Source organism: Pelobates fuscus, chromosome 11, assembly GCF_036172605.1.
Source record: "Pelobates fuscus isolate aPelFus1 chromosome 11, aPelFus1.pri, whole genome shotgun sequence".
NCBI lineage: Eukaryota > Metazoa > Chordata > Amphibia > Anura > Pelobatidae > Pelobates > Pelobates fuscus.
In genome coordinates, this window is record NC_086327.1 from 21,883,806 (window position 1) to 21,900,196 (window position 16,391).

General features: G+C 41.3%; 2 protein-coding genes across 2 annotated transcripts; both read right to left on the reverse strand.

Moving 5' to 3' along the window:
- Positions 1–226: 226 nt before the first annotated feature.
- Positions 227–6,147, reverse strand: RPS19 (ribosomal protein S19). Its single transcript, XM_063437015.1, has 6 exons — positions 6,105–6,147; positions 4,996–5,066; positions 3,988–4,088; positions 2,488–2,671; positions 1,442–1,496; positions 227–291 (listed from the first exon to the last, which is right to left on the reverse strand). The coding sequence occupies exons 2-6, from the start codon at positions 5,064–5,066 to the stop codon at positions 265–267; spliced, it is 438 nt and encodes a 145-aa protein (XP_063293085.1). The 5' UTR covers positions 6,105–6,147; the 3' UTR covers positions 227–264.
- A 6,494-nt stretch (positions 6,148–12,641) lies between these two features.
- LOC134576769 (adenosine receptor A1-like) lies at positions 12,642–15,539 on the reverse strand. The gene is made up of 2 exons (XM_063435475.1): positions 15,274–15,539; positions 12,642–13,350 (listed from the first exon to the last, which is right to left on the reverse strand). Exons 1-2 carry the CDS (start codon positions 15,537–15,539, stop codon positions 12,642–12,644), a joined length of 975 nt encoding a protein of 324 aa, XP_063291545.1.
- Between the last annotated feature and the right edge of the window lie 852 nt (positions 15,540–16,391).

Below are 16,391 nucleotides of genomic sequence, written 5' to 3' on the forward strand. Positions count from 1 at the left end.
TAGACTAGGTTTCATATCTCAATTTACTAAAGCGATTCACACACACCCCCAAACCATTCCAATAAGGTTACTTACGCCTCTGGCACAATGCATGCTAAAAGAAAAAAGTAAATGTGTAAAATAAAGTTCCAGACAGTTTATGGCCGCTTCAACACTACATCTGTTAGAGAGCCTGTACTTTACATTTGTAGTCAAAGATTATACAAAAAAAATGAGAAGGTCAGGATATTTGGAAACTGGATGTTTATTAGTTTATTTATGATATTAATGTTTCTTGCTTGCTGCTGCAACCTGCAAAGAGAATGAACATTGGTTAGTTTGCATAGCTGGGTCCATCATTAAGTAGGCTAATTATATTTCAAAACCATTTTAGAGCAGTTTCAAGCATTACATAAGTTGTTGCAATACATAAACAATTTAACACATTGGGCTACAAACACTTATTTCTGGGGCTTGAAATTTAATGCATCTCTGGATGTCCTCTCCCGGGAAAGAACAATGAATACCATTAACTATAAAACTATGTATTGAAACTGGTGTGAAAGTGACATACCCACTACAGTAGTTATAGTACAGATGGTCTCTAAAGTATTCCAACAATCAATGTCAGAAGCAAAACAAATCTACCACAATTACTGAAGACACTTGTGTTTTTTGTATTTCCAAGATGAGACTGCAGCTGATTGTGTGTTGTAGTTCTTTGGCAGGGACAAAATTTAGCACTGGGAAAAGAAATGCTGCTATAGTAATGACCACTGCAAGGCACCAGATTTATATGATGTTCCTGGTCCAAACAAAGGAGACAGATTTGGTGTTCAAAACAAAGGTTAAAGGGACACTATATTCACCAGAACTACCGCTTGATGTAGTTTTGGTGTCTATACCATGTCCCTGCAGGCTTTTTGTTGTAAACCCTAGCTTTTCAGAGGTCCTTCCTGGGGCAGTGCTGTAAACTGCAGCATCGACGTTCATTGTCTCCACCCTCTTTAATCAGAGATGCATTGATGCTGACTGACCAAGGTGGAGTTTGTCTCTCCTCCCGCCTTGGGTGAGATCACCAGAATTGACCATCTTAGCCAATCCAGTAAGGTAAGATTGTAGTATTCATGTTTATGTTCCTGACCCTCTAGTGGTGCATACAATGACGACACAAGGTACTGCAATTTGAATACACATTCTCTTTTGTACCTGGGTTCATTTAATTACATGGAAGCGAGTTAAGAAAGAGTGCCATTTTACAAGAGAGGAAACTGGACTAATTATGGTCATTCGAAAACCAATGTTTTCACTTTATGGTTTCTTTTATTATCGATCCACTGCCCTAAGTTGCAAACAGCAAGTTGAAAAAGCTGCTAAAAATCTAGTTTAATTTTCAATTTTGGAAAATAAGAGTTTTGGAAAACAAAGATATCCCAAATAAAGTAAACATTAACACGTTTACCTGTCCAGCGATTCTGTCCAAGTCTCTCTGTCCCTGGGGAGTTAGCCTGCGACCTCTGTTAAAACCAAATTAAACATACATTAGCACAGGGCTTGACGAATTTGCAAGGAATCTAGGAAGCAGCTATTAATAAAAAAATAAAAATTAACTAGTCCAGTGGGGTGGTTCTCTCCCTGCTCTGCTCACTAGAGCGCTGTTAAGGGATGTCAGAGCAACATCATTCCAGGATCACAGGAGGATGTGTGAGAGGGCAAAGCAGGGAGATGACCGCTCCCTAGTCAGCATGGCGACCTGGGATTTATCGAGCCCTGCATTAGCAGATCAGACCATTTGCAATGTTTATTTGCAAGAATTACACAATGTAAATTCAAAGGTAGACTGATACAAACAAATGATTTAGTCCAACAAGAGTAATAACCAAAAAACCTCTGGAACTTCTGCAGAAGATAAATATACGTGACAGCCTACAAGAGTTAAGTAAGAGTGCATGCCACATCCTAATGGACACAAAAAAAACCCCAAAAAATAAATACATGTTTTGTTGAATGCTTGTGAAGTTTCTGCACTTGTCATTTACAATATACAGAAATACACTCTGTACTTTAAAACTACATCACATCAGAAACAAATAGCTAAAGTGAACTAAACATTTCTATTGTAATAGAAAATATATAGCTGACTAAACAGAGAGACAAAATGTCTGTGTGCAAAAATATCTTTCCATTTCATGCATTCTCCTCCTAAGCTAGGTTTACACCGAGACGCCATACATTTGACTTGGTATCAAACAGCTCTGTTTGAAACTGCACAAAACTCTACAGCAAGACACCTGAATAAGACCACGAGGGAGACACAAATTCATGTAGTAATTTCTTTTAACAAAGTTGCTACCAGAAGAACTTCTTTCTCTGTACATTAACGATTGAAAAGTAATTTTTGCAAGCGTTAATTGAAGTGATAATTCGAACTTCAAATTTAGTCAAAAGAGCCAGACTGGAAAAAATGTTCGAGTCAGTTATGCTTAACGGACTACTCTTTGTACCTACCCATTGGGGTCTTTCTCCACCATTTTAAGGCTCTCCAGAGCCTGCAGCACCCTCCTGGCTACACTCTTTGATCCACGGCTGAAGTGACTTGGCATAACACCGTTGCGCTGACGGCCACCATACATCTTTGTCATGGAACCCACACCAGCTCCACCACGGAGATACAAGTGACGAACAGTGGAAGCTACAAGGGAACATATTTATCCATAAATTACATGAAATACAAAGACAAATCAAAATATCCTAAGCAGGTAATATGGATCACACACTTGTGGCCAATAAGAACAATACTCTAATCTCTGGAGATGGATTTTATTAATTTCTTAAATTTTTATCTTGCAGAACCATGCCACTGATTAGAACACCTCAATAGTTACACTGCTACATTTAATACTACTAGGCTCTACGCCCATTTATCTAAGATTCCCAAGAGTAAGCAGAGACTGCTACCACACACACACACACACACACAGCAATAACTTTTGGACATCAGTATATTATTTAGCATCGCAATTCCTTAGAGTAAGAACCAAACCATCTTTTTCAATGAATAAAGCATTAAAGGGACACTATAGTCACCCAGATCACTTCAGCTCAATGAAGTGGTCTGGGTGCCAGGTCCCTCTGGTTTTAACCCTGCAGTTGTAAACAGAGGTTTCAGAGAATAGCAGAGAAACTGCTATGTTTACATTAGGGGTTAATCCAGTCTCGTGTCTTTCAGACAGCCACTAGAGGCACATCTGCGACGCTGGATGTGAATTTCGTATTCATTGTGCAGAGCGTCCATAGGAAAGCATTGAGAAATGCTTTCCTATGGACTGTTTAAATTTGTGAGCGGCACTTGCCGCGCATGCAGCTCCAGTCAGGGGAGGATAGGTCACCAGCGCCAAGGGAGCCCGGCGCTGGATTAAGGTAAGTGGCTGAAGGGGTTTTATCCACGGGACGGGAGGGTGGGGGCACTATAGTGTCAGGAAAACCACTGTGTTTTCCTGACACTATAGTGATCCTTTAATCTAATGCATCCCTATGAAGACTTGCCAGCGCTTGGCACTGTCTAGCCAAGGATAAAAATGCTGAATGTGAAATATCAATTATTGAAAAAGTCTTCACTAGAAAGTACTTCTAGCGGCTGCCCGACAGGCAGGTTCTCAGTAACGGCAATGCTTACATTTGTTTGACTGCAGGGATAAAAGCTTTACATCAAAATCACTATTTTACGATGAAGTGGTTTAGGTACTTTGATTTTACGATGAGGTTATAAGGCTTGTCAACATACAATGTTCAGCCTAAATGTCTATGTCCACGGTATTATGGCATACAATAAAACTACAGGGTCCAAAGATAAATAAAACTAAAAGGCAACATACATCTTCTGAGAATATTTACTTTTCACAACTGAAAATACCTTCATTAAAAAATAAAAAAAAGACTGAAATGTGATCTATTTAAGTATGCACATATAATTCAAGACGATTTCTAGGTCATTTGTATCACCCATACCTGCTCTGGTGTAGAACCAGTTCTCATCATATGGAGCCAATTCCTTGTGTTTTGCTAGTTTAACAGTGTCCACCCATTCTGGTACCTTCAATTTCCCAGACCTGAAAACACAAAAGTAACAGTCTAAATACAACAGTAATATTACAGTGACAGTTACTGGCAAGTAGGCGGTCATTATTATGAGAATAACATGTCGCAAAGGTGATTGTCGCTGTGTCTTTTAGGTAATAATACAAGTCAAAGTCTACTTAGAGATTCTAAGTTAGATGACAGTACTCCAAATACCATAACCACTACAGCCGCAGATTGGGTGCCAGGACTGTCCCGACACCCTCCCATGGAAGTTCCAATTTACCTGGAGTCTACCATTAGCACCATAGAACCAAGCCCTGCATTGCAGAGTCAAACCATTGGCTAAGGACATTTACCAAGCATTCTCAGCGAATGAGCGCTTCTCTGCACCACATGGCTTTGATCAGTGCAGTCTTCAGGCAGCAGGGGAGACAATGACAGGAACTTATCAGACCCCAGATACATTGTAAAAACCGTCACAAACTCCTTGACTACTAGCGCTGGGAGGATGCCGGGGCTCTGCTGGCATAACAACTGTATGATACTTGGTCATTCTAAGCACCATAACAGACTAACATACTGGTTATGGTGACAGCACGTTAATGCAGCTGTTATCTGGTTCAGTGTTAACTGTTTGAATGGTGTGACAAACTGAAGCAAGAGTATTCATGAAACCAATCCACTTGCTTGGCATACTGCGTTATTATAGTGCATTAGGTATATCAATTATGTCCACATACCCTCAGGCACCATTATCAATACAGCATGGCTGTATATTGGTCTTTTTTGTAAAATAAAATAAATAAAAAGCTTATTTGCATTGCATAACTGAAAACAAAATGCACTGGTAACAATAGTATTCAAGCATGTTGGAAAGTGACCAATGAAGACTGCATATATAAACCCAGTAATTTGACTATAAAATTCAGTACTCACTTTTTGAGAAAGGCAGACAGTGCCCTGACAAACTCCTGCTGGTTAACGTCTTTCACGGTTACTCCAGGCATCTATAAAAATACAAATTTTGGACGTTACACAATAAGTTATACAATTAAAAGATGACCGAGACATTAAATACTACAGTTTGCCTACTAAAACTCAACAACTCGCCGAATCAGAAGACACCCCAAGAGGTTTCAGTGTGCTGTGCAAGACCCCAAAAAATGTCAAAGGTGGGTTTTCAATATATCACTTATGCAGAAGCCTCCTCAAACACCCCCTACATGCAGTGTGCCTGACTGCATCAGTTCTTATACCATACCTCCACCCCACAAACAAAAATCATTTAAAATAAGCAGCTTTAGAAATAGTAGGTCTTCTACAATTCACTGAACAATGAACTATAAGCAAAATCATGTGCTAATACCATTGATTGACTCTCAGGACACTCAGCCAGCCATGTGCCTGGCTGGGAGTCCTTGGGAGTGCTGAATAGGGAATGATAGCATGCAGCCATTACTGGAGGCAGCCATTTCCCAGCATGGTGTGTGTGCCAATACCATTGATTGACTCTCAGCCAGCCATGTGATAATACCATTGATGGCTACCCTGAAGTAGGGCTCTCAGCCAGCCATGTGCCTGGCTGGGAGTGCTGTATAAGGAATGGAGGCAGCCATTACCCAGCAATGTGTGTGTGCTAATACCACTGATTGACTCTCAGGACACTGAGCCAGCCATGTGCCTGGCTGGGAGTGCTGTATAAGGAATGGAGGCAGCCATTTCCCAGCATGGTGTGTGTGCCTTATGATTAGGGGGATTAAAGCCAATATCCCACCATTGGCAGGTCACATTGGGCAGTGAATGAGCCCCCACCCCATACAGGGCCTGGGGGAGCAATGAGGGACCTCAGACAGGGACAGGAAGCAGCGGCCGCCCGCCAGGGGCACACCGAGGGCCACGCTGCACAACGGAGCCGAGCCCCCAAAATACAACCCCCGGGCAGCACCACACTGCCAGCCCCCGGCCAAGGCCCACCCCGCCCGTCACAAATCCAGGAAAATCCCCGGCTTCCAGCCCTGGCTAGGCCTCACACAGGCCGCGCTCACCTTCTCTCTGTGCAGGCGAGAAGGGAAAAGGGACCAACGGGGTCTCCCGTGCGCAGAAGAAGGGGAACGTGGTGACGTCACGAGAGCTGGCGAAAACGAACACAGCGATTGGTCAGGGGTTTCGAATCCCCAGGGGGGGGAGTGACTAACTGCGTCTCAGACCTCGATTGGGTTTGGAACGCACAGCAGGCTAACTTCCGCCTCTCAGTATACTGTCAGCAGATTGCATGGAATGCAGAGTGAATTTCAAATTATAGGCAAAAACAACAACTAATCAGAAAGACTCACAGCTGTGCTTTCATTTTTTATTTTTATTATTATTATTATTTTTGGCTTAAAATATGAGATTATTTAAAATCTCTGACAAGTTACACTTAGGGTTGTTCAGATTGGAGGGAAATAAAATGAATATTGGCATATTGTGGCTAAAATAGTCCTTCCCCCCCAAATCATCTATATTAACCAGGAGACCAATGGGACTTTGTGAGTAATGCAGTGAATACCTCCCAAGTGTCCCTGTTTAGGTAGGACAGTCCCTATTTTGAGCCCAAATCCCTCTGTCCCTCTTTTCTATCCCAATGTCCAACTTTTCTAGAGGCTCCGGATCCAAACCTATGTGAAAGGGACAGAGCTGCATGGTGCCGGAGAGAAGACTGTGGGGTTTAACTGTTAACCGCTAACGGGTTAGCCCCTGAAGTAAGCTGGCATCAGGGACCTTCTAGCACCATAACAACTTCATTCCGATTTCTAATTTTCCTGTAGATACAGCAAAAAAATAAATTTAAAAAAAGAACACTCAAAGCACTGATACAGTACCAGTCTGCTGGTACTGTATGGGTGTAAGTAGTCAAGCTGTTTTAAAATTGTTTGATTTTTTTTACAGGTCTGCTGGGTGCTGTTCCTCGCCTTCATTACTTCAGCCAGAAAACTGGAAGCTTTGCCCCTTTCAGACACTCTCCGGGAATGAGCTAACCTTGCACAGCAGAGTTTAGCTCAGGAAGGCTAATGGAAGTTCCGGCTCTAGAAATTCTAGCTCTCACACGTTAGTAGGGGAGATGGGGAGTAGCCCCCAGCGCACCCTAAATAAGAAGTAAAACCATTCAAAAACATACTTACAATAGGGAGGGGTCACTAAGGCACTACTAGCAGCATAACAACTACAGCAAACTGAAATTATTATGGTGCTTGTGGTGCTTGGAGTGTTGCTTTATTATTATTATTTATAAAGCGCCAACAAATTCCACAGCGCTGTACAATAGGTGGACTATCAGACAAGTAATTGTAACCAGAGAGGGGTGTACTGAAACAAAAGGTAAGGGAATGGTAGAAAAGTAAGTTGCTGGAATAGTCTTCACTGAGGGCTTAGTGATTTTTTTGGATGACAATTACAGGAGAGGAAGCAAGGTGCGGGAAGGGAAAGCTATTAACAGTTTCATTGATATGCTTTCATGAAAAAGTGAGTTTTTAATGATCAAAGGGTCAGGGTCTAATAGAGTAGGGAAGGGAGCCCCACAGGAACGGCACAACCCTAGAGAGGTCTTAGAGGTAAGCATCAGGGTAGAGAGTACAAACAGAGGATAGAAGTGTAGTGTAGGGGCTTAGTCGAGACACACCTGAGTATCAGGGAGGAAAGGTAGATAGGAGCATCGTTATGTAAAGATTTGTAAGCAAGTATCTGAATTTTAATTTGATCCCTATATCATATGGGAAGCCAATGTAGGGACTGAGATGGGTGAGGCATGGGAGGTATGGGCGGACTGGAAGATGAGCCTTACCGCCACATTCATTATAGAATGTAATGTGGCAATTTGGGAACAGGTAAGACCACTGAGAAACGTATTCCAGTTGTTAAGGTGAGAAAGGATAGCGACATGGACCAGCTCTTTAGCCTCCTTAAGCGTTAAATAGGGGAGGATGTGTTCTATGTTTTTGAGATGGATGCGGCAGGATTTGGCGATTGACTGGACATGAGGGGTGAAGGAGAGGTTGGAGTCAAAGAGAACACCTAGGCAGCAAGCCTGAGAGGTAGAGGGGATATTAATGCCGTTGACTTTGTTCTGTTTTGGACAAGTTAAGTTTAAGGAAGTGAGTAACCATACAGTTAGAAATAGCAGAGAGGCAGTCAGAGACACAAGTCAAGAGGGACAGCAGGAGATCAGGAGAGAACAAATAGATTTGCATGTCACCTGCATAGAAATTATATTAAAAGCCAAAGAAGCTGATGAGTTTACCAAAGGAGGCTGTGTAGATCGAGAACAGCAGGGGGGCAAGGACAGAACCTTGGGGAACACCAACAGAGAGGAGTTGCAGAGAAGACAGCATAGCCAGAGAAAGAAACACTGAAAGAGCGGTAGAGGTAGGGAGAGGTAGGAGGAAAGAGGTAGGAGGAAAGAGCAGTGTCTCGTAGACTGAAAAAGTTGTTGATGATCAAAAGCAGCAAAAAGATCAAGGAGAATTAGTAATAGAATAGTGACCACTAGATTTTGCAGCAATTAAATCATTGGGTACTTTGGTCAGAGCTGTTTCAACAGAGTGACGAGCGCGGAATCCAGACTGAAGTAGATAAAACAGAGAGTTGGATTCGAGGAAGTCGGTCAATCCCGCGTCCATAACTCTCTCGGCAGTGAGATGCAGAGCAAGAAAAGGAGTCAGAGTGTAAATGAGATACGAGGGAATAGAATCAAGGGAACAGGAGGTGGGGTGGGAAGACGGGAGCAGAGCAGAAACCTTTTCTTCTGTAGCTGGTGTGAGTGAGCATAGAACAGCGGTGTGAGAGGAGTTGGGGGAAGTATTGGTAAGGGCAGGAGAGAGATAAGAGATTTCTTCCCTGATTGTAGCAATCTTCTCACTGAATTGAGTTGCAAAGTGTGCAGCAGACAAGTTAGTAGAAGGAGCAGCAGCAGGGTGAAAGAGAGAATTAAAAATGCAAAAGAGGTGTTTGGATTTGCGGGAGAGAGTAGTTATAAGGGCATTGAAGTCATTTGCTTTTACAGAGGAAAGAGCCAAGCTGTATGGGTAGCATAGATTTATAGTGGACTAATTCAGATACAGAATGAGACTTTGTCCAGCAGCGTTCAGCATTCCGGGAACATTTTTGGAGGTACTGGATCAGCTTGGTGTGCCAAAGTTGTAACTGGGGGAGCTTGCTGCATTTCAATGTAGGAGGTGCCATGATATCTAGTTGAGAGGAGAGGGTAGAGTTGTAGAATAAGGTTGCAGAGCTAGAGCAGGTGAGGTTTGTGATGGGTAAAGAGTTGTGGCAACTGACATTTAATGTGGATAAGTGTATCTTGGACGTAAAAACCCAAAGGCAAAGTACAGAATATTTGATAGAGTCCTAACCTCAACATCTGAGGAAAGGGATTTAGGGGTTATTATTTCTGATGACTTAAAGGTAGGCAGACAATGTTGTATAGGGAGAGGTATTAGCAGTAGAAAGAGGGAAGTGCTCATGCCATTGTACAGAACACTGGTGAGACCTCACTTGGAGTATTGTACGCAGTACTGGAGACCGTATCTTCAGAAGGATATTGATACCTTAGAGAGAGTTTAGAGAAGGGTTACTAAACTGGTTCATGGATTGCAGGATAAAACTTACCAGGAAAGGTTAAAGGAACTTAACATGTATAGCTTGGAGGAAAAACGAGCCAGGGGGGGATATGATAGAAACATTTAAATACATAAAGGGAATCAACACCGTAAAGGAGGAGACCATATTTAAAAGAAGAAAAACTACCACAACAAGAGGACATAGTCTTAAATTAGAGGGATAAAGGTTTAAAAATAATATCAGGAAGTATTACTTTACTGAGAGGGTAGTGGATGCATGGAATAGCCTTCCAGCTGAAGTGGTAGAGGTTAACACAGTAAAGGAGTTTAAGCATGTGTGGGGATAGGCATAAGGCTATCCTAATTATAAGATAATACAAGGGACTAATGAAAGTATTTAGAAAATTGGTCAGACTAGATGGGCCGAATGGTTCTTATCTGCCGTCACATTCTATGTTTCTATGTAAATGGAGATTGATGGAGAATCGCTGTAGGTCAAGACAGTGGAGATTTCTGCGAGATTGATATGCTCATGGTGGTGTAATTTAGGTACAGGGTATGCCAATGTAAAAGTTCAGCAGATGGTGGTCATATAGAGGAGATTGAACATTAGAGAGATTAGAAGCGGTACACAGATTGGTGAAGATGAGATCCAAAGGAGGAGGGTTAAAGAGAGCAGTCGAGAGGCAGGGGGCAGGGAAAGTAAGACCTCTCTAACAAGGGCAGTGGTTTTTAGATATCATAAGAATATGTAAAAGGTTCACTCTCTCAAGGTTACATCACTCATTCATTTTATTGTCAGGTGTTTAAAAAGGTTCATTTATTTTTCTAATCCATCAGGATGGTTCCTCTGTGTCACAGATGTATTCTGACTCCTCGTGGGATAGAAGGGTCATTAACTATAACTAGTTAAATGGACACTAAACACCATAACCACTATAGCCAATTTTTGTGGTTATGGTACAGTGTCTTTATGCAGGGGTGATGGGTTTAGCTAGAACTAGGGTTCTGTCTGCACTTAAACCATGACACCTCTCCTGAGGATCTAATGCAGAATGCAGGACAAGTGGGCATAATCCCAAAGTGAATAAAATGATAATCAGGTTCTGATTTAATTGGCATAGATTTATGTGACGAACGCAGGTTTTGTGTGCCTTATTGATTAGGTTCTCTTTATTGTACGGTATATACGTATTGATCTGAAGCTATCTGTCTCTGCAGAGTGCATGGCATCGACTGAGCCCCGTTTGTTTCTACATCTTTAAATGTCTTTTTTTCTGACTCGTGAAGTATTGACAGAATAATATGTAACGATACGCGCAGCAGATGCTCAAGTCTATAATCTAGCAGAAGGAGCGCACTATCACAATCTGCTGAGTGATTGTTACCTGAGAGGAAATGGAATGTTGTGGTCACATAAATATTGACTATTGTGGATCTCTGGATTACTATTCATATTATCAGAACTGTGCAGAGATTAATGGTGGTTGTCAGTACTTATTGCTCTCAGTTTACCCCTTTGAAGGCAAGGTGTTCTGATCCGCTCGGATAACCATGTCTATCCTGCATGCTGTTTAGATTTGAAAGTCACTTTGACATGAAAGAAGGGGAAGATTCAATCTTGGCTACTACATTCGACCCAATTTAACAGAGTCGTTCGGTGTGATTTGCCAGCAATTCAAAGCGAATTTCAAATTTGCGGCCAAAATTACAAAATGGAAATAATTATCTAAAACCAGCTGTTTTTGGTTTAGCAATTTTGGGCTAAACTTTAAAAATTTACTTTGAATCCATGAGAATTCAGGCTCTTCTAAATAATACCATCGGTTTGCAAACACTTTCTGACGAAGGTGCAGCATTTAAGAAGTTAAAACATCCCATAATGATGCAGTAAATCACTAATTATCTGCCCATTGGTCCTTGATGTGGCATACTATCTTACAATAACGCTATCAAGCAGAGTGTCTCTCACTGCTAAACATGAACTATGAGCAAAAATGGATAAATGAGCGAGTAGACGTACCGTTATCACATCATTTATTGATTGATCTACACATACACTAAGGTATGCTGGGATACTTGGACCAAACTACAACAGAAAACAAGTAACGAGACCACAAACATAGGAAATTGGAAGGATGATAATGCCCCCCTTCTACTAGAATTACGTTATATTCAGTTTAGATTCTATTTCATTTACATGTTACTATACAGCATGAGTTAGGCAAGAGCTCAGAATGTAATTGTTAAGCTTTGTTTTTAGGTAATCCCATCTCAGACATCTCAAAGAATTCATTAAACATGTGCAAAGTATCTGTCTATTGTGTTAGAATGCCAATCACACCATTTATAACATAATTCATTATATGAAGTTGACCTTATTATACATGCCTTTTGTGGATGACTGACGCCCTTAAATTTTTTTCAATTTGCTCTGTTTCCTCTAAAAGGGACACTCTGGAGCCCTAAAATACTTTAGCTTGCTTGTGTCAAGAGTGTGTCCTATTTTTCATTTCACAAAAATTACAGATTTAAATAGCAATTGTCACTCTTCTAAATTAACCTTGTTACACCCCCATGGCTGTTAATTAGACAGCCGGTCCGTTTACTTCCTGGTTTGGTTAGCTCAGTGGAGCTAAACTCAAAAGACAACAATTGCCAATGCACCTGCCTTGCAAAGACTTTTCATTGAGCTTTAATGGAAGGTCTGTGATTGGACATTCAGAAGAAGGGGAGAGCTTGCAAAGGCTTCAGATGTGCAGCTTTGCAAGCTATTTTTAGATATAACCCCAATAAAAAATGCACACTTAAATGCAGGCATGTTTTCTTTGGGGGTATATGTACTAAACAGTATTTTGTGTATATTTTGTGTTTGGTCTTTGGAGTGTACCTTTAAGATTTAAAAGTTGTTCCTTAGTATAATATGTATTGGTTCTAGTAGTTTGCATGGTGGTTAGGAGCCTATGGAGCTCAGAGATATGTGGATGCTCAATCACACTGAGGATAAACCTTTCCTCGGTTGCAGCAGACTTTATGCGATGGCCAACAGTTTATAAAGCGTAAGAACACCGATCTTAAGGCAGCACCAAAATCCTTTTTCCTCAAGGCATAGACCAGGGGGTTAGCAAAAGAATTCATGTGTGACAACAGCACAGCCAGGCATATAACCTGCTCAGGGACAATGCAGGAATGACACAGAAGCCTGAGACTATTGATGGCATTGAGTGGAATCCAGCATAAGCAGAATATCCCCACCAGGAGAAGAAGGGTCCATGCCATATGTGATTCCCACTTCTTAGGTGATCTCAAGTGACCTCGGACCACCCTGAAGAGATCCGCGTAGATGGCCAACATGAGGCACAGGGGCAGCAGGGTGCATCCAAAGAACACAAAGTAGACCAAATACTCTGGGCTAAACACAGCAGTCAGAGTACAGGAACCCAGATTATTTCCTTGGGTATTGTTGCTACGAGAGACCTCATTGTTTCTGAAATAAGCCTTGGCGATGCTCCTTGTGTTGCGGTGAATAGGGTAAAATTGCAAAATTCTCTCAGAAACAGACGAGGACCCGTTTCTACCCACATACTGCTGAAACTGGTTCCACCCCATCATTGGAGAGAAGCCGACAAGACAGGAGATGAAGAAACAAACAATGACAGCCAGAATCAGACTCCGATTTGTCACGTACAGTGAATAGCTGTAAAAGAAGGCCAAAGTATCAGTAAAGAAATATTACATCAGCCATGTTCTCGTTTGATATTTCACGGATCATACCTGTTACTCATTGTCATAATGGTGCCTCTACCAATTCCAGTATAGAATGTATTGCGCTAGGCAGTCCTGCAAAGCAATCTGAAACATATCCACAGTGTTGTGTTTTCTCCTTAACCAGTGCACAAAAACAATAACTAGCATTTGTATAGTGCCTTTCTCCCAGTTGGACTCAAGGCACTTTTCACCACATGCTCTCGGAATTAACCAAATCGGCAGTTGAATAACAATAATAGATGTTATTATTAGTATTACCCAATTGATGGTACTCATTTATCGACCTCGGATGAAGGGCTGAGTTGACCCTGACCGGATTTCAACCTGTGACCTTGTGTTTTTTTTTTTTTTTAACAGGCTCTGTAGTCAGAAAATTTACCAACTGAGCTACCTAACAACTATACAGCATTTTCATTTGTGTATTGTTTTTCAGATCAAAAGGATGGCAACATTGCGATGTTTCCGGTATCTTCTCAAAGAAGACACCTGGAATACAGAAATGATCATACAAATCAGTGCAAAGTATACAGTTTAAAGGAGCACTGTAGTGGTTATGGTCCAATGAGTGCTCTGGCTCACTTCCAATATAATGGTAAAAATGTTTGCTAATGGTTTGACTTCTTACCGGGGGTCCGCTGGCCACCACTGCCTGGCTCTCGACAGCTGGAAGTGCTCCTGTCTGTAGCTTCTGCTAGCTCTTCTGAGCTATGCCCTTCCATACAGGGGCAGCTCATTGACTGGGAGCTGATCGCTGTCACCCAATGAGCCCGGCATCACTAGGCTTAGCTCGATTATTAGAGCTTCAGATGTGGCAACAAAGCAGATGGTTGGACTATTTACATTGTGGAAGTGTTGCGGGAAGGTAGTTTGTAGTGGCTGTGGTGCTTTGAGTGTTCCTTTAAAGACCAAATAATAATTTTCTCCTTACGTAAGTACATAGCTGAAAAGTGACTTGCGTCCATCAAGTTCAGCCTTCCTCACATTTGTTTTTGCTGTTGATCCAAAAGAAGGCAAAAAACCCAGTTTGAAGCACTTCCAATTTTGCAACAAACTAGGAAAAACTTCCTTCTTGACCCCAAAATCGCAGTCGGATATCTCCTTGGATCAAGAAGCTATTACCCCACTAATTATCATTTCCTGAATATATTATTGTTTCTCCTCGCTCTTAAATAATGGACATTGTTATTTTTTGTCCCTATTTTTATTGATAGTTTTGCCAATATAATTTAGATAAAACTGTTATCTTTCAATTTATGTAAACCTCTATACAATGCTAAAGATGTTCCCGCGTCCAGTAAAAGAAACAGCAGATATAAGTTGAGTGATGCTGAGAATGTCTCTCTATGATTTCACGATTGACGTTTCAGATTGAAGACAGAAAGATAACGAATCCTAAAGCAAGATCTTCAGCTCATGACCCAACAAGTAGTAAACCAGAAGATGTATCTATTGTCAAACAGCTGCACGTTTTAGAAATGGGAAGCATTTATGCCTTTTTATTCTAACCATTTATGTTAGAATTTAAAGCACACGCAGCCCAGCTTTAAGGAATTCTGCCTAATTATAAGATATTACATATTCATAATTTGAAATTCGAGAAAAATTATACACAGCAAGCTCTAGACCTTTTCACCTGCCAATTCAAAAATCAAGGAAACATTGTAACCTGCATTACAAAAATATTCATTACTGCACAATCAACCAGCTTAGTACATCCCTTTAGCCTAGCCATAATTTAGCATCTTTTCATCACTGTAGAATGGTTATTTAATCAAGCTAGATTTTTATGGTAAAGTTCTTTTCTGTCTGCATTTTTTTCTAATATCCCTTTTTCTGGTCCCGTTCTTCCTACCTGTTTGGAAGTCGGATCTTCAGATGGGTGTTAATTGCGATGAGCAGAAGAAGGAGAATGGAGAATTGAGTGGTGACCAGTGGAAAGCAGGTGATGAAGAGGCAGGTGTAGAAGCTGAACATGTACTCCATGCTCAGAATGATGGAGAAAGGGATAGCCAGAGCTCCAACGCCAATGTCTGCAGCTGCTAAGCTCACGAGAAGGAAATTGGTGGCCGACCTCAGCTCCTTGTGCAGGCATACAGTGACACAAACCAGGAGATTCATCGAAACAATACACAGGCCAAGTATTATCTCCAGGAAAATAAATATGATGTTGCCTCCCATATCCTAGATTATAGGCACAGGCAAAGCAAGAGAGAATTACAAGTGATACAGGCAGAATTGTTTATACACACAGGAATGACCTTTTTGTGGTCTCCTCTGGCTTTTCTAGATAAAAATGAGACACTTGTTTCAAGTTGCAGTAAACGACTGCTGGTGATTCAAGAATCCTGAACGATTCACTTGAAAGCAGAAAAGAGGAAAAGTATAACCCACCCCCGAACTTTTAGCCAATCAGGACAATTAGTTGTCCTCCAGGTTGGACAATTGACAATGACTTTGTCAATCTGATAATTCTAAATTATCAATGCAGCCAAGTTGGGAGCAGTCCCTCACCTTGTACCTTTCCCAAATGGATTAATAATCAAGTGGGGGCGGTGGCTGTGCTCTGTACAGTAAGCTCTAAATGTTATGTCGGTTAGCATGTCCTCTGTAAAGGTATATCATTATATCAGTCTTCCATATTGAGCAATTCTGAAGATTTATTTTAGAATATTATATGACTATAGAGCATGCCATTCAATGTATACTTTGTCCAGACAAACGCGCAACACAGATATAATAACAAAGTTATATCCACTTTGCAATATTTATCCTAGATCACTACTCCTTTACTATAGGGTTGTAACAAGTATGTTGGATGCGCATGCATTCATACAAATTTAAATGGACACTATATGCACCAAGACCACTTCAGCTCATTGAAGTGGTCTAAATGCAGTGTCCCAGGTCTCTTAACCATGGCAGCTGACATTTTTAGCCCCTTCTGCACCACGAGCCGCGAAGGGAGGGGAA